Below are 18,467 nucleotides of genomic sequence, written 5' to 3'. Positions count from 1 at the left end.
CTCAAACTGGGCCCTTGAGTTCCCTAGTGCTCTCTGTCGGGAAACAGATGAAAAATGCCCCACCTTGTTCTCTGTGGGTGGGAACGTACATGTGCGAGGCAGGATGTGGCTCCTCAAAGAAATAAAAAATGGACTTATGATAGGGTCCAGCAACTCCATTTATGGTATACACCCAAAAGAATTGGCATCGGGGACTCAGCGCTATCTGCCCACACATGCAACAGCAGCAAAACTCACAGTAGCCAAAGAAGTAGCGGTAACTCCCACTGACGGAGAAATGGAAACAAAATGGGCTATTTCTGACTTAAAAAGGAAGGAAATTCTGACTCTGCTACAACATGGATGAACTCTGAGGACATGGTGCTAACTAAAACATCTGGCCCAGAAAGACCAACACTGCCTGACTGCGTTCACATGAGGCATCTATAACGTAGTCAGGCGCAGCAAGCAGAGGGCTGGGGAGGGAGGCTGAGAGGTCTCTGCTTCCTAGTAGAGAGGTTCAGCTTGCAAGGTGGAGTTCTGAGAGAGCCACCTGTCAGTGTGACACAATAACACTTAAAAAGGGTCAGGATGGTTTATATGTGTTAGATCTTTTACCACTTTCAAAAAATGTTCCATTTATAACACAGGCTTGGAAGTATTAAAATCTGTAAGACCTCTGTGTTTTGTTCTCTTAGGACTGGGTTTTGTTGCGTGGCTTCTGTGAGCCTTGGTTGCTCCGTCTGTGAAGCAGATTGACAGGTTATTTGCTTGAACCTGACACTCAAGGGCTCCATAAAGGCAGTGCTCACCCTCACCCTCACCCTCATCCATTTCTATTATTGTCACTATGGTTATTTAATAATTATGGGGCACGAAATCACATTTCAGCATTAATGGGTTATTCAGTTCTGAAAACAACAACAGGTAACCTAGGTGGGTTTGGAGAAGCACTGGTTCATCCTGGTCATTTTCTGAATGAGTAAGTGGTGCGTAAATGAGGGAAGATTGGGGGGTGTTGCTGTCCTTTTTTTTTGCATGGAAGAACTGGAGTGGGGCAATGGGTTAAAGCACAGCACTATGAAGCTATCACAGCCACTGCAGCATGAGCTCGATCCCTGGCCAGAGAACTGACCCACATGGCACAGCAGACCTCTCCTGATCTGCCCACCGCTCCTCTCTGCAGCGTATTTCAGTCCATCTGCCTGTTCTGCTCCCCACTCTGTCTCTGGTGAATCCTCTCACTCCCTGCCTCTCTGGCCTGTATACCAATTCTGTATGCATAAATTAATCTTTATTTATTTATTTATTTATTTATTTTAATAACTGGATAGCTTTCTGGTGTCGCCGTGGGGCTGGTGGCCGCGGCCTCTGGTCTGGGATGAACCCCGCTCTTGGTGGAGGCAGGAGAGCTGAGCCGGAGCCATGGCCAGTACAATGGTAGCAGTTGGACTGACCATTGTTGCTGCTGGATTTGCAGGCCGCTATGTTTGCAAGTCATGAAGCATATGGAGCCTCAAGTAAAACAGGTTTTCCAAAGTCTACCAAAATCTGCTTTCAGTGGTGGCTATTATAGAGCCCTACTGCCAATAAAGGAAAAATAAGGGATGCTCATGGACGAATTATGCTTTTAAATCACCCAGACAAGGGAGGATCTCCTTATATAGCAGCCAAAAGCAACGAAGCTAAAGATTTACTAGAAGGTCAAGCTAAAAAATGATGTAAATAACTGATGAATTTTAAGTTCTTAGCAGTTAATGTATGAATACCAACTTTTTAATAAAATGCTTCAAAGCTACAAATCTTAAAAATGATTTAGCAAAAACAAAAACCCTTGGGATAATTTTTTTGTTTAAATCTGAGAATACCTCTGAGGGCTTTAGATCATTGTAAATAATTGATGCAAGTATAAATCAGGCTATTTGTAAATCATAAAATTTGGAGGTTAATATTCAGTTATGAATACATGTGACTTGAATAACAACTCATTACTCATTAAATTTTGTAACTATTTCAATGAAAAAAAAAATAACTGGATATAGGCCAGAGGTGAGGGGTGGGGGTGGGGTGGGGGGCTGAGAGGATTCATCAGAAACAATGTGGGGAATAGAACAGTGGGGGGAGCAGAATAGGCAGATCTTCTGAAATACACTGCTGAGGGGAGTGGTGGGTGAGACAGGAGAGGTCTGCTGCCATGTGTGGGTCAGCTCCCTGGCCAGGGATCGAACTCAGCTTGCAGCGGTGCTAGTGCTCAGACCCCTAGGCCATTGGGGAGGCCCCTGGTGTTACCCTTGGCACCATTTGTAAAAGCCAAACAAAATGGATCCCATGAGTTTTCAGAACAAAGCCGAAGGGTAAGGAAGAGCAGGACAACGTATGTTACAGGCAGGAGGTGAAGGCCCCCCTATGAACGCTGTCTGGGTGGATCTGAAAGGATCCTCAGGTCCTTGTAGCAGTGGGCAGCCAGACACCTGCATGGGGAGTGAGTACCCTCACACGCTCAGAAACCACAGAATTGGTTTCTTCTGCGATTGCCACCTAATGAGGTTTCAAGCTTAATCACCGTCACTTATCTGGCCTGCTTACTGCTACTAAGCAAAAGCAGAGCTCCATTTGAAGTAAAAGTTTCCAGATTGCAAACCCTGAAGCCAGGCTTTCTGCAGAACACAAGTTTTGATGCCCAAAAGGGACCAGGCTTCAAGCTTTAGCAGACCTAAGCAAAATCCTGTCCCCACCGATGTCTGCCGCCCAAACCACATCTCCCTGGCAGGCAGATCCAGTCACAGTGCTGCTCTATGCCTGTGAGCCATGTGACTGATTCAATTCTTAAATCATGGTCTTGTTTTTTTTAAGATTTATTTATGTGCACATACAAGAACTTAGGTACAGGCTAGAGATGCAGAGTTGGGAGTGTGAGAACACTCACCAGAGACAGAGTGGGGAACAAAACAGACAATTTAGCCACCCTCTCCTGTCCTCCTCCCACAAGGCACCTAAGCATTTGTTTGGGGTACTGGTGGAGGTGTGGGGAGACGGGGTGCCTGTTTCTTGAGTGTTCTGGTTTTACAGGGTGGAGGTGGTAGCCCACGTGTCCCCACCACCTACCCCGGGTGTGACTCACAGCCCTTAGCCAGTTCTACTGCAACTTCACACCTTCCTAATCTCTGCACCAGGGCTGACAGCCTGGAATGTAAAAATGACTTCTCTCTAAATAAAGGAGGAAAGGGAGAGAGAAATTTATGGAGCTGTTTGCTCCACCTTTTAATTCTCCAACAGCCAGCTCTCTTGACCTTAATAATCCAAGAAATAAAAACAAAAAGATATAGGTGGTCATGCCCACTAGAGGTGACAGTGGTGAAAAAGGCTCACAGGTTGCAGAGGAAAATTAGTACATCTTTTCAGTAGAAAATTCAGCAGTCTCTCTCAAAATTTTAGATACGCACACCGTTTGACCTGGTAATTTAATTTCTGATTTACAAAATGAAAATACTTGCAAAATTGTTCAGAAATATAGATATTTACAACAAAATTATAAAGCACTCACATGCTCTTTTAAAACATTAAAAAAAAACATAGAAACCTACAAAGGAAAAGTATCTGTAAATTTCAGTTCCTCCAAAGATATCTATGATTAATGATTTAATAGCTATTTTGCCAAGCTTTAAAAGGCTTAGTTTTCTCAAGCAAAATGTATTGAATATAGAAACACGTTTTGCATATTATATATACTGTTCTGCAATTGCTTATTTTCCTACTTCATATTTTTTAGAGGACATATATCTACACCAGCTTACATGAAACCTAAATTAAACTCATTTATTAACTTCATAGTATGGTGATTCTGAATATAGAATATTCATATTCTGTGAATTCCTTTTGAAAGCTAATTAATATAGTTAGGGGTTATGCTCAAAAAGAAATGCCTACTTCTTAAAAACTGCTCACCTTTAACATCGCAGAAATGAAGTATATTTATAAAATACAAACTGATGTTACCTCAATTAAAATACAAATAGGTAATAAATATGATTTTAAAAATTCCTCATCTTCATCAACTATTTATTTGGGCTTATTTATTCATTTCTCCCAATGATCAGAGTTCTTTGATTTTCACTGAATATTGCCGTACTAGGTTAAGGGCCAAGAAGAGGGTCAGAAATCACAATTGAATCAAAATATCAATCTAAACACAAAAATGTACCCAAATGTCTGGCAATAGGGCTGTGGAACTGCAGGACTATGTCATTACTTCAGAGCCCTTCGTCTGTTGTTTTCTACAGAAACGGGTACACAGGTGCACAGCCTGCCCCATCCGGGAAGCTGCCAGCACCTGTCCATCACCAATTCTCCATCATGACGGCCCATCCTCCCTTCTGTTGCCAGCCCTGTCATCCAAACCCAGCTCCTATGACTCGCAAGCACGAGAACAGCAGGGTGAGTCAATCCTGTGTCAGGAGCACAGAGCTTCTGGCAAAGCGCGTGACTCAGAGGGCCAGGCAGGCGCTAGAGAGGCTGCTGCTGTGTGTCAATAGGAAGAGGCCGGAGGGGGCCTTACAGCATCCTCCGCTTCCAGGCAAACTATTTTATTTGCAGTAGGTTTCTGGGAGCCAGGAAAGGTGTCAGTTAGAACCCAGTTTTAATTATCTTCCATAATAATGAGGCTTACACCAAGAGTTGTTCCTGCCTGGCCTTACTGGTTTTATTTTTGCAAGGGGAAAGGAAGGGGATGATCAACTCCATTTGATAAAGGACAGGACTTGTCAGGGGCAAGGGCAGGGTTTGAAGTCAGGTGAGTCTCACACTTAGTTCAGATTTCTTCCTTCTGCCTGGAGACTGTCAGGGAAGGAGTGAGTTGATTTCCTGGGAAATGGCCACCCCCCCAGCAAGGCTTTGCAGGGGACAAGGCCTTGGGAACTGAAGATCCATGCCCTTTCCATTCCATGGCATGGCATTCCATGTCATTTCCTATGGAAATACCATTTCCATTCAGATAAGCCCATGACTTGTCATCATGGTGACCTCTGCAATTTCCTTAAATTGAAAAATGCCAGCATCAGCAATCAGGGCACAGGGAGGAGACAAAGCTGGCACCCCACCTGTGTTTAGCCCATTGTAAAACAAGTTGGGGCCAGGAAGTAACTGAGACCTGATGGAGAAGGAGGCCATTCAACACCCTTTTTCCTCCTGCACCCTGTTGGGTCCCTCTGGCCTTGAAGTGATGGGAGGTTTACAGTTCTACGGGAAACAAACACACTTTCCGAAATTCAGCTGTGACTTAGTCAGTTCCCCTAGACTTGAACACAAGTAACAGACAAAGTATCCTCACAACAGACATTTGGTACGCATTTGCAGAGAATTCCATTGTCCTTGTCCTGGTCTGCTGTCAAAAGGCACTGTCCACTCTGGTCATGTCCAAACCAAGGAAGTCATTACTCTGGTTCGAGCCACTACTCTGGTTGTTTCTCAGTAGAGAAATCTGCCTGTTGTCGCTGAAGCCTTGACCAATATCCTGGAGTCGGTCATAAATGACTGAATCTGTTACGTTCAGATTAGGTGTGTTCAAAAAAATAAACCTACTTTTTAAAGTCACCTGTGAAAATAGAATAGACAGCAAGTGCATGGTTGGCTAAGCTTTGTGGCTGTGAGTTTAGGATGTGTCCCTTTGAACATGAAATGGTGCTTTGGCTAACTGGGTCATTCCATCATATCTGGGGATACGGCACTATAAATAAAAGCTACCCATTTGCACACAATGGCTTGTCTGCCCTCCTATCTCCCAGCACACTGCTTTCTCCCTAACCGCCTGCACAAAAGTGGCGCCGCGTCAGTCCAATCCCAGCCAGTAAAGAGACACAAAAGCCTCAGAGGTCAGCCCTCATTAGCGTCACAGTGTTCTCATTTGGGTACAATAACAAACCTCAATGTCTTTTCAGACTTGAATGTAAAAACAGACCAATACCTTGCACACACTGTGCTAAATTTTCTAGACAGGCATATAGTATTACTGTCTGTAACTTTCCATGAGCCTCCTCAGGTTACCATACATATTAATACACACAACAGCATTTGAGGAAAGGAAAATGCCTGGTGTTGGTGATGATTTTTAATCGAATTCATCTGGGAATTTTACATTCTGAATGCTTAGTCCCTGTTTACAATATTTTAAAGTTAAGATCAGCATATGATTTTGTCTTTTGAATGGCAACTCTCCCGTCTCCTGTTAAGAGCAAGTTTCTTCAGTATGAAATGCACTGCAGACCCAGTTGTAAACCTTAGTCAGTTAACAAAACCATGGAACAGGACGGTGTGACAATGTCTGACCTTTTGCATTCCTTTGAAGGCAAACAGTCTTTACAGTTTCCTTCTTGGTAAAGGGAGGAAAATGCCTCAATAAAGATTCTTGAGCCCCAGTTCAATTGGTTCAGATAATGGTAAGCCAGGAGCAATACAGGGAGTTGTATGGGAAATTCTGTGAGCATCTGAAAGCAGCTCTCACTTCTCCTGACAACCAGTGAGTTTCTGTCAGAAGGTAACACCCTGCCATTTCTGCCACCAGATGTCCCTTTCCCAGGTGACCTGAAAAGCCTCCAGTCTGTTGTCTAAAGAACTTAGGATTTCTCAGGCTTTGGCAGGACAAGGATCAGATGCTTCAACGCTCCCTTCTAACTAATCAGATTGCAACTGATTCTCATAGAGACACTCAATGGGTCTTGAGCAGGAATCATGAAAACACATTTGAGTCTCTACCTGCCAAGTTTCCTTGATAATCTCCCCTCTACTAACCTCCTGCACCCTTAGGTCTGTGGTACGCGGGGCTACGATTATGCCCTACGCACGGCAGCACGTGTATGTCTCCATCACATGATGGACAAGGACTGTGTGTCAGGGAGGGGGCTCTGGGCCTCCCAGCTGAACCACAGCATGGACAGGCATTGGTACACGGGCTGTGCTCACCCAGGAGAGCGGCATAAACTCACTGGCTACCATGCATGAGTGCAGGCAGCTGCTCCTGGCCAAGCACACTCTTGGCCTATTTTAAGTCTTGTCTCTCATGTCCCCAGCAGGCTCAGAGCTTCGATCCGCCACCACAGGCCTCAGACCTGACACTGGGCAGTGACAGGGGAGCGTGGCGTGATCCTGCTGCAGGCCACATTTGTACCTGGGCCTCTAGCAGGTGCAGGTGGGCTCACTGCCAAGGCTGTGCTGTCCAGACTCTGGGAAGTTCCCAGGGGGCAGGTATATAATACACTTGGGTGTGTGAGAGAGAACAATGGCTTTCTTTCTCCCCTCATTCATAGCCCTGAGAGTTCTACTTCCCCAAGCTTTCTATTCAGTAGCTCCTGCTCAGGCCCTTCTCACGGGGCTGAAAATGGGGGCTTGCATCCGGATACTCGAAAGTTTCTCTCTCGTGTATCCTCAGACTGTTTTAGTTTCACTTCCCTCTCTCTTGTTACCTTTGAGTGTGGTCTCTCTTCTTGATCTTAACTAAATCCCCAAGTTTCACAGGCTGTGGATGGAGAGTTTGGAGAGATGACCTTGTCTGAAGGTAGGAATCCCACGTGACCCACGCCTCAGGGTCTCATGCTTCCAGCCCAGAGCTCTTCCAGCCCAGAGCTCTACACCCTACACCTTCCACTGCCACCATGGTCCCTTGAATGGTCACCATCACGACACACAGCTGATGGGACCCCCAGCTTACAGGAAACTTCTGGGTATGTGCCAAACACCAGCAACCTACATCAGCACCACCTCCCTCACTATTAGGGACAGTGAGTTTTTCTCTCTGGGATGAGGCCCTCCTGAAGACGAGGGGCACATACTGCACCTGAGAGGGGAGACTTGCATAAGGTGCCTGGTCCATGGAGGCTGGTACTGGCAGTGACCACGTGTGTGGCAGGCACCTGGCCCCGACCCATCAGGCATCTGTGTCTGCAGCTAGCTGTCTCTTTGAGAAGATGAGGTACAAGGGAGTCACCTCTGACCTGGGAGTCTGGGAACCAATGACTCCTTGGCACCAGACCTGTGCTCATGTTCTCCCTTCTGTGAAATGACGGCCCCTCCCAACTTTAGGACTATATAATTTTATAAAGGCCACCCCAAATCTGAACTAGGCAGCAGGCAGCAGATATGATCCATACGGGGGCCAGAACATGAAACCTGGGGGGGAGGGCACACTTTTCCTTAGGCCATCAGGTTCCACTGACCGTTTTCTTGCTCCCAAACTGCCTGATCTGGCTTGAGTTTTAAAGGTGTGCACCATGCTTTAGGGGATTTCATGGCCTCAAGCACCAGGTCCCCAGTCAATGTCCCTGGGGGCCAACTTGTTCTCCTTTCAAGGTCACGGAGCCCAACAACTGATGCAAATACATACAGGTGGAACCTAACCACATCGGTCAGTCAGGAATATAGACACTGGAGAATCCTGGTAGAAATGAGGCAGGAGAGGCATGTGAGAGTCAGTTTTCTCCTGCCTAAGGTCTAAAGACTGGGTCACCCTTGACAGCCTAAACGAAGGTGCCTATGCCTTGGTGTATCAGTGAAGGGGAACGACAACTCACGTGGTTCCTTTTGCCTTCTTCATCTCCCACAGACGTAATGACTGTTTCTGAAAAGACCGTTTGTCCAGTCTGGTTGTTGGTGACCTATTGTTAGAACAAGAAGGGCGCATGTGAAATAAAAGGAATTATGGCGCTATCACTCGAGTTTTGTTTAATTTCATTTTTGAAATCTGGGGCATCCAGCAAAGTCAACAGAATGCCCGCTCCACCCTCGCTGAGCCCCACCAGCAGCTCTCTGCGGGCAGCCCCTCCACGCAGTAACAGGAGCTATGATGGATTCCACCAATGGGCCACAATGGAGAAGGATGAGGTGGTGTACAGAGAACACTGAGCACAGAGCCTGTTACCTAGCAAATACTCGACATCAGCTATTTTTATTACTTTTGAGCTCATCACATGAAACCCAGTGTCAACTTTCTTTTCCATGATGACAGGTCTGGGAGTCTCAGTGGATATCTTTCATGATAAGCAAGTTTTAGCGACAGCGGCCTCAGACCTGATTCTAGTGAATTTTGTTTTATCAAGGGCTTTAGCCCAGTGGGAGACTTGGTACAACACTCCTCTGGCACATACTCTGCCTCTGATTCTGTAATCAGTAGCAGGTGTCTCAAAGCTGACACTGGGGCCCTCCCTGGTGGCACAGCAGGTTAAAACGCAGCACTGTGAAGCTATCAGCAGCCACTGGAGCACGAGTTCGATCCTCCATCAGGAAGGTGACCCACATGGCGTGGCAGTCCTCTCCTGTCTCACCTGCTGCTCCCTAGAGCAGTGTACTTCCTCAATCTGCCTGTTCCACTCCCAACTCTGTCTCTGGTGAATTCTCTCACTGCTCCTGCATCTCTATACCCCTGTTCTGTATGCATAAAAAAAAAAAAACCAAAAAACAAAAACTGAGCCTGAGAGTCCAGACATGGCACCCAGGCTGTGCATGCCCCATCAGAAGTGATCATATCTGGGTTGATGCATAGTAGAAAGAATGATGGCCCAGAGCTGTGTTCTTTAAACTGACCTGCCAAAACAGTCATCTAGGATGTAATCTGGAAAAATTCATTTCTATTCTCTGATTCATAATTTCCTCCGTTGTAGGTCATCTTTAAAGTTCCTGCCAACTCTAGTATCTCAGGAACCTACACCCAGACAACGTGGAAACTCAGCCTCATTTGCAGCCATGGATCAGGTCCCAGTTCTGAGGCGGTAAGGGTCACATCTTCATCAACATAATTAAACATTTTTTCTAAATAATTCATCTCCTCAGGACAGAGAGATTGTTTCCATATGCCACACTAGAGTTTTATAGGATTAACCGATGCTGTATTTAAAAGAACTCTAAAGTATTATACATCCCCTTGTAGACCTTCTCAGAGACTTTATCACACGAATGTGTATCTTTATATCTCTAGGAGGACAAATAGATGCAAAATTGTCAAATATGTTTCATCACTCCAGGTGCTCCAGGGAACCCACTTGCAAGGCACTGAACTGTGCTGATTATGGAACTTTGTTATTCCAGCAGAGTAGCAATAAGATCAACTTGCTTCTGTACAGCACTTTAAGTTGGCAGTAAGCGCTCATAAGATCTAGACTATCTGATCCTCATAAGATTGTAGTGTAGATGTTGCTAAGCTACTTCATAAATATGGTTGGTGAGGGTCATAGCATCTAAATAATTCTGCAAAATCCCATTACGGGTAGGACCCACACTGGGTATTCTGACACCTTTGAGGAGCAACTGTGAGCAGCAACCAAACCTGCTGGCTAATTCTGGTCAGGAAAGGATGACTTAATGTTGGTCTTGACAACAATAAGATAATCATTTTTGAAACCATCTCAGTCTTCAGATCGACACCACCAGGCAGTTCTGTTCAGACGGTGACTCACTCATTTATCTTGGGGAGTGTGGGTGGTGGGGAAGAGAGGGCCTCTGAAGTGGGGCCCATCAGCACGCACTGGGAGAAAGGCCACAGCGAGGCTGCTTCCCCCAAAGTGACTGCTCGTGAACATTGGCCCCTGCTGCTCTACGGCGCCAAGGTGCTGTTGTGCCAGTCAGCTCATTCTCTACCTGAGCGTGGCCCTACTGGGAGTAAGCCCCCTAGCGAGAGCCGCCATGGCCTTGTTTACAGGAGTTGAGAGGGGACCAGTGGTCAAGCTCCTTTGTGCTCACAACAGAATGTCATTGCCACGGCCCTTTGTGAACACACACACAGCAGATTCACTTTGAGAAAATACCGACTTCCTGGGTTGCTTTCAAACTGATGCCAAAATCCCTCTGGAGACAACTACTACCCAGGAAGGCTAAGGCTCCATTCCTCTAGATTTACCATGTTGTCTTCCTCAACTCAGATCAGGGACAAACATGCCTGCTTCTCATGAAGATAGTAATGGAGAGACATCTAGGTATGTCGTAGGGCGGGAAGAAATTTGCCACAGAAGTTTGAATGGAAAACCAGGAAACGAATATTTCATCTTGTGGCAATGTCTTCGGAAAATGTCACACTTGAGTGTCTTTTAAGAAGACGGTGAAGATCTAGTTACATAATGTGTGTGTATTTCAACACTCAATGGATGCACATATGAAACCTTGGCCATGGAGTACCCCAAATTCAATACTAGGAAAATGGCTTGCTTCCTTATTTTCAAGTGAAAAAAACCCCCAGTATTCCTTTGCAATTGGCTTGGCAAGAACTTGAAGTTAAATTTATTGCTTCAATGCAAAAGTGAATTTAGGTTTTTGATGCACATCTTTTCCCTTTAAACAGCTCCCTCACATTTCTTTGGTATTTAATCCTGATTTTGCCATCCTTGTTTGTGCTTCTGCTTGTGTATCAAACATGTAAACAAGACCTCAGTTCACCAGGGGAGTTGGGCACTACAGAAAGGAGAGCATGCCAGCCAGGACCGCCCTCACCTTGTGAATTTCCCGGTGCACGTGGATCGTGTTATTGCCAACCTTCGTCTCCGCGTTGGTCTCATTGTGGTAGCTGGGAGGTAACCTTGCGAGCTCCACTTCTGACGATGTTTTAGCAGCAGCTTCTTCTGCCTCCATCTATTGAATGAATTAACTTAGTGAGTAAAAGTGTTTTCTCTTAACATAAATCAGAGCCTACCAGAAATAAGTACCGCTTCTCTTCTGCAGTTACAAACAATGGTGGTAAAGTTAGGGATCCTTCACTGAGCACGCCCTTGGAGTCAACTAAAAGTCTGACATTTGCTGGAGTCTCAGACCTCAAACCTCTCTCTGAGTGCTGAAGGTTCCCTTTCTACAAAAGGGAAAACAGCCTCAGGGAGACTGGATACCTACCCAAGACTCTCAGTGAAGGGCAGAGCTGGGATCAGAACCCCTCCATTGAATAATCTTGGCTCCATACAAAAGCTGAGAGGGTCACGCCCATCTCTCTATGGACTAATATCAAATCATCTGCATTCAGTTCCCAAGTTAACAGCCAACACTCTCTCTCTCTCTCTCTGAATATATTTTCTTTTTAAAAAGATTTGTTTTATTTATTTATGCATACAGGAACTGGGCAGGGGTGAGGGGATTCACAAGAATCAGAGTGGGGAGCAGAACAGGTGGATCTACTGAGATATACTGCTGAGGGGAACAGCCTTGACAGGAGAGATCTGCTGTGATGTGAGGGTTAGCTGGGCCCTGCTGCTGGGGCTGGGGCTAGAGACAGCTTGCTAGCACCGAGACTTTAACACCTGCACCACCAGAGAGGTCCTCTGAGGGTATTTTCTAGCTGTAAAAATATGCCCGGTCTGAATAGGTCTCAAGCGCTAGGGAGTTAACACACCAGGAACAATCCCTGAATGGTGAAGGACAGGGTGTGGGGTAAGCTTCTTCTCACCTCAATGGGACAGCCTTTCTGAGGATACCCGTTGGGTTCCAGGTGCCCCTAGAAGTAACTTTATTGCCTTGCTTCTCGTCCATCTCACCTCCTCCTAGTGTTTCTGGGATCACTTCCCCAATAACCAACTTGTTCCTAATCCTTGTTACAGAGTGTAGGGGTTGGGGGACCCAAACTAAGACAGCCCTTACCCCCTTGCAGGTAAGGACACAGCTATGTCTTCTTCCCTACCTCTTGGGTATAAGAGGGACCCTGGTACTGTGGAAAGACACTAAACTAGTTTCTGGGGACCCCTTCTTTCCACTCCCCTGGCATATGTGTCCTTCTCTGGTGTCAGGTCTCAGAGGCTACTGTCCATAAATCCTCAGTCTCTTGAGCCTCTGTGACTTCTATACCAGAACGGTCACTCAGCTCATGTCTGCACCCAGTTTACCCCTTCAGAGTTTTCACCCCACCCTGCTCTTAATGAGTAGGCAGTTCACAAGAAGAACATGCACAGCTCTTTGGACTCAAAAGGAGGTCACATCATGGGCTGGTTGAGCCAATAAGATACTCTCTCTAGGAATTGAAAATGAGAAGCATGAAGAAAAGTTCTGGCTGGTGGCTGGCAGTACTCTAATACTGTGTCTTTGACTCTGCGCTATTTTTATTTCTTAAGACTAATCCTCAAAAAGATTTTCCCATGAAAAAAAAAATCACTGTCTTCTATCTCCTTACATATTAGATACCCCTCCTTTCCTCCCTCTTCCAACTAGATTTGCTGAGCTGGAGGGGAAAGAATTCCCATGTTTTCATGTAGCACTAAACATGCACCCAGAAGTCCGAAGAAAGCCTGGTAGGCTCAAAGGTTTAAACAACCAACAGAGGACGTGGGCAGTGACTATTGTGTTTGACCCGGAGATAATTGCTGAGATATATGAAACTTGATTACTGGCTTGAGAATAACAATAATGATAACATTAACAGTAGCCCTGATGTTGACATCAGTTGTGACTGAGCTCTTACACCAAAAGCTTCCATGTATCCTAGAAAGTTCATAGCACTCCATCAGAGGAAGGTGTTATGACCTCCTTTTGCAGATGAAGAAAAGGAGGTTGAGAGAGGTGAAGAGATCTGCTTGAGGTCACCCTGCTTGTAGAACAAGGCAAAGGTGGGATTAGAATTCAGGTCATTCTAACTCCAAGCTATATGCTCTCTGCTGCCCTTGTGGGGTTCTGCACTCCTGGGGAGACAGGAGAGTCCCACACAAACCATTTTCAGGACAATTATTATAGTCTTTAGAAGCAAGCCTGGGCTGCACAGAACAGACAAAAAGGTTTTCAGAAGGGGGAGGAGGCAGGATTGGGCTGGTCTCAGAGAATGGGGTACACATGAATAGAGAGAGAAGAGCAAGAGGACAAGTCAGGGCAGCCTGGACAAGAATGGGCACGTGCCCTGGGCCAGGGCAGAAGGTCCATGCAGGGCACCAGAGGAAGTGATCAGAAGACCTGCATGTGCCTGTCAGGAGAAAGGCCAGCACGCAGGTTCAGGGGGGAAGTTCTAAGGCAGCGGATACCGACCTGGTTCTTAGCCGGGAAAGTATAGCAGAGTCACAACTAATATATTTTAAAATTTAAAAAAAAAATCTGTTATCTCTATCCCTATCTCTATACCTATACATCTATATCTGTAGTTATAGGTCTGACTATATTTATCACCATATCATCTGAATCCCTACCCAGATCTGCCAAGCTAGAATTTCTTGGGGTGGGACCCCACCCACACCCCCACCCCCACCCCCCAGCTATCAGGCTATCAGTGAGCTTCTCAGGTGATTCTGAAGTATTCCCTTCCCACTATTTGCCACCCCCCCCCCACTCCCCATCCCGGAGAACCTCTGCTCCAGGAAATGGAGAGAAGCAGCATATTCTGAAGATTAGTTGGGAAATACATATGACCCTAGAGGATGATGGGGTACACCAGATCTTTTTTAGCCACAGTTCTGCATCCGCAGATTCAACCAACCAACCCCAAAGTTGACTGGTTAAATCCTTGGGTGTATAAGAGGTCAGCTATAAGTTGTAAATAGAATTTTGAAAGCAATGAAGATCTGCACCCCTCATGCCCCTCCCCCCAAGTTGTTCAAGGACCAACTATAATGTAGAGTTTAAAGAAAGAAAGAAAAAAAAGAGTTAAGAGACTGGCTAGAACCAGGTCCAAGAATAGAAATGATATCTGGGGAAGGGCCTCCCATTGAGAATCGCTCCTTGTATCTCTAGAAGGACCAAGCCACTGAGAGCTGGCCACTGCGTTAGGGAACAGGTTGTCTGGCAACATCTGCACTGTACAAAGTGCCAGGCTTTGGAATCAGGCGAGGTGGGGCACGTCCCAGATCTGGCATGAAGCAGACGTGGAACCAAGATACCATATGTCTCTAAACTTCAGCCCCTTGTTTGTGAAGTGGAGTGCTCGGGATGGTTTCTGCCACCCAGCAAATATATAATCTACTGCTACTTTCATAATAATGTCCCTTAAGAGAGCAGTTCTAGAAGCACTGGATTGCCAGGGTATGTTTGGGTAGACATGGAAAGAGCAGGCAGGAGATGTCATGTGTTCGAAGAATTGCCAACAAAATGGAGAAGACATGAAAGAGTGCATGACAGGAGGCAGGAAGGACAAGGAAAGAAGACTTGTGCGTTTTTTGTTTGCTTTTTGGTAAGCAAGAGATCCTGTGTGTTCAGTGACAGGGAATATACGGCTGGAAAAGTATAGGAACCTGGTGACATGAGCAGAGGAAAGGAATCGGTTTATGACTGTAAAATTCCCACTGGAATCTAAATCTTCCCATTTGGGTTTTAAATAGCAGTAGACAAAGCATCCAGGCTAGAGTTTGCCTTGCTTTGAGCAGACAGTCTTTTTCTAAAGCTTTCTCCGTCAAAGCCAGTTGTTACTTCAATAGACTGAGCTAACTTCTTTAATGGCACCATGAACCAGAAGTACAGTTTACAATGGAAATTTCAACCACAACTATTACTTCCACTAGCAAGAGAAACTTAAGCCTGAAGCAATAGGAGTTATTTCATAGAGGAGGAATGTGAATGTTTAAAAATGGCATTTAGAGTTGGTTGAATCTGTGGGTCTGTTAAAGGGGCATGGTTGGAAAAAATGGAGAAATAAATCTAGGCTTGCTATTGGAGTTCTTAGGAACAGGTGAGAGGATAAGAACATTGTAAAATAGCCCAGTTATACAAGTGGTAATGAGTGAATGTGGAGAGGGGAGGAGGGGAAGAAAGCTGTTTTATCCTTAAATTACATGATCTGTACCACATAGAATCATAAAACCAGATTGAACCATTTAAAGATTTGCTTCCCCCATGAATGGTCCAACTAGAGTTAACTTTGTCTTTTTCTTGAAGCAAATCAACAGCTTGAATCAGCTGGAATACTTAAAATGTCAGGAAGTTGCTTGAAAGCAGATTTATGATGCAATTATGTAAACAAGCAATGCATCTGGCCCTGTGACAACAAGTAAATAGCAAGTATCTGAGACAACAAGTAAATAGCAAGTATCTGTGTTGGTGAGACTGAAGGAATATTCTGCTTCTAAAAAAAATTAATACTAACAGTCATAATCTATCGAGATTCTATATAGGAGACACTAGTGGTTCTTTGTTATTATTTACACAGCTATTATTATGATCATGCTAATCTTTACTTATTAGTATATAATCTCCCGTATTCCTTAGAGTCCCCTCATGAGAGGGAGACTTGCATTACGCCTATTTTACAACATCATTTCAGGTGACCAGGTGGCGTGCTGTATTTGCATCCTCTCACTTCATGGTCCTCTTCACTTGAAGGGTAGATATTTTTCCATTCCCAACCCTGAATCCCACCACTAGAAAGTGGCAGACCTGGGATGGGAGGGGGAAAGTTGGCTCCATACTGGGATCTCTCTCATCCTGCCCCCACCCCAGTGAGGATACTCTGGGAAACAACTACTCGGTGGCATGGAGTTGACTGTCAACATCTCCCCTGGTGACAAGCTTCAGCCAGTCTATCTGCATAGGTCCAGCAGAGTTCCATCTGGAGGGAGGAAGCTGGGCCCTGGCAGAGCCAAACTGGACAGCTGTGCTCCAAGGGGACACTGCCACTGGGCAGGGAGGGGCCTCACTGGCCACTAAACTGCTCTGACCAATGAGAAGACTGAGGAGCTGCCTGTATCCCCTCATCTCCCTCTCCAGGAGTTACCATCAGCGCCCTGTGCCACCTGGGCACCTTCCCACTGAATGAAAACATGAAGACTGCCTGCAAATCCCAGAGAGGAAACTGAGATAAGGAAAGCAGATAACCTGTCCTGGGAGCAGAAGGGTCACAAGCACAACTTCTTTTGTACATGTAACGTTAAGAGACCTTGGGGCCTATCTGACTCCCCTCCCCCCTTTAATTGTTGCAGATCGTGATTCCTTTGCTATCACAGGAAATAGAAATACTTGGGTTTGGAATCTTGCCTGTCCCAGGAATGCTCAGGTACAGCCACCTATGCAACTGTCTCCTATTCCAGGGTGTCCTTTACTGCAAACTCTCTTGGCTTGACTGTTCTTGGAAAGAAGGAGGGTACAGCCCCAAAATACACAGTGGGGACAGGGACTCAACCTCTCCTAGAAGACAAGTGCCAGCACTGGTGGCTTTGCCCAAAGGGACTTCCAGGCTGATGGAGAGGTGGAAACAGCTCATCTCCAGCCTGCATATCTGGCCTTTTGTTGACTCCTTGGGTGGCACAGCTGGCTTTACTCCAAGGACAGGATGCAGTTGGAACTGGTTTCAACTGTCCCATCCACCCCAGGGGCCGGGTATAGCTCCACTTCTGGACTGAGAGAGCTGAGCCAGCTTTGCCTCCAGCCAGGCCTCCCTGGCAATGTTTAGGTCCCACCACTGAGGACAGACCAGGAATCATCCACAAAGTTTGGACCTGCATGTGAGGGGTAAAGCAGCTGTGCAAAGCTACCAAGCTATCTGGTATCTGACAATGATCACATTCACTTCTCACAGGAACCTGAGTTACAGGGTGTTAAGGGGTTCCCCATGTCTCCATGACTATGAGTGGCAGGGGAGGACTCTGAATCCAGGACCGACTGACTCCTTGGAGTGAAGATGGGATTGCATCTCAGTTTTACCCTCCTCCTCCTACCCACCACTCTGATCATTCACAAGGGGATTCAGGACTCTGATTTGCCCTCTCTGCTTCCACCTGGAATTTGGGAAGCCAGCCAGATTGCCAGCAAGTTCAAAGCTCTTTGTCTCTTTGTCCCCACACAGCAAGCATCCTGACTGTTGTCTTGGGAAGATGGCCCAAGTTCAAAGTCCAGCAAACAAGCTAGAACATGAGGTGCCTGAAGTTTCCTGGGCCTCCAAACTGTGGAATACCAGGGACCTTGCAAGTGTCCTTACAGCACCAGGTTAATGCACACTCACACCGGTTGCAGGGTGTGGTGGGCAGAGGGTGACTCTGGTCGGCGGTGGACAGGCCACCACATCCAGTTTGCCGGGAAGGCATGCTTTTTTTTGTGGGAGGTGGGCTCACCCTGAGTTGCCTTCAGACCACTCCCAATCTGCCTGCCTTTCCCAGCCCTTTCTGGAGACCAAGGACCTGGCCAGCGCTTGAGCAGGGTTCCCTCCAGCCTCCGCAGACCCCACTCTTAAGCTTCCCAGCTCACCCACCTCCTCCACCGCGCTGCGCAGTTTATGCTGCGTGTCCTCCATCAGTTCCTCAACCTCGCGGAACATCTCGTTGAGGGTGGCCTCCTCCTGAGGGTAGCTGAGAGCCGGGCCAGGCCCGAGAGGAGCCGAAGTCGTCGGAGCCGGCGCGGGGGCTGTGGGGACCGCCGCGGCCAGCAGCAGGCACAGCAGGGTGCCTCCGAGTCGCCCCATCGCCGCTCTGCGCCAGCCGCCGCCTGCGTCCAGAGCTCGGTCAGAGGCAGGCAGACCCGGCTATTATGCGCTCCTCCACCCGGAACCCCTCTTTCCCGCACCCACCCCTACTTGAGAGGAAATGCAATCCCCTCTGTTCTCAGCTCCTCCAGACAGAGCAGCACCGCCTCGCCGG

General features: G+C 46.6%; 1 protein-coding gene across 1 annotated transcript in view; it reads right to left on the bottom strand.

Annotated features, from left to right (window-relative positions):
• DKK3 (dickkopf WNT signaling pathway inhibitor 3) overlaps nt 1–18,343 on the bottom strand; it is a 39,473-nt gene extending 21,130 nt beyond the window's left edge. The window contains exons 1-3 of the mRNA XM_004683039.2: nt 18,083–18,343; nt 11,443–11,580; nt 8,538–8,621 (exon numbers count right to left, since the gene is read on the bottom strand). Of these exons, the coding sequence (XP_004683096.1) occupies nt 8,538–8,621; nt 11,443–11,580; nt 18,083–18,292 (432 nt within the window). The 5' untranslated portion in view covers nt 18,293–18,343. The remainder of the gene's footprint in view (nt 1–8,537; nt 8,622–11,442; nt 11,581–18,082) is intronic.
• Between the last annotated feature and the right edge of the window lie 124 nt (nt 18,344–18,467).

This window comes from Condylura cristata, unplaced genomic scaffold (genome assembly GCF_000260355.1).
Source record: "Condylura cristata isolate star-nosed mole 26May11 unplaced genomic scaffold, ConCri1.0 scaffold00015, whole genome shotgun sequence".
Lineage (NCBI taxonomy): Eukaryota > Metazoa > Chordata > Mammalia > Eulipotyphla > Talpidae > Condylura > Condylura cristata.
Note: the sequence above shows the minus strand (reverse complement) of the source record. Positions and strands in the feature narration are given on the sequence as shown.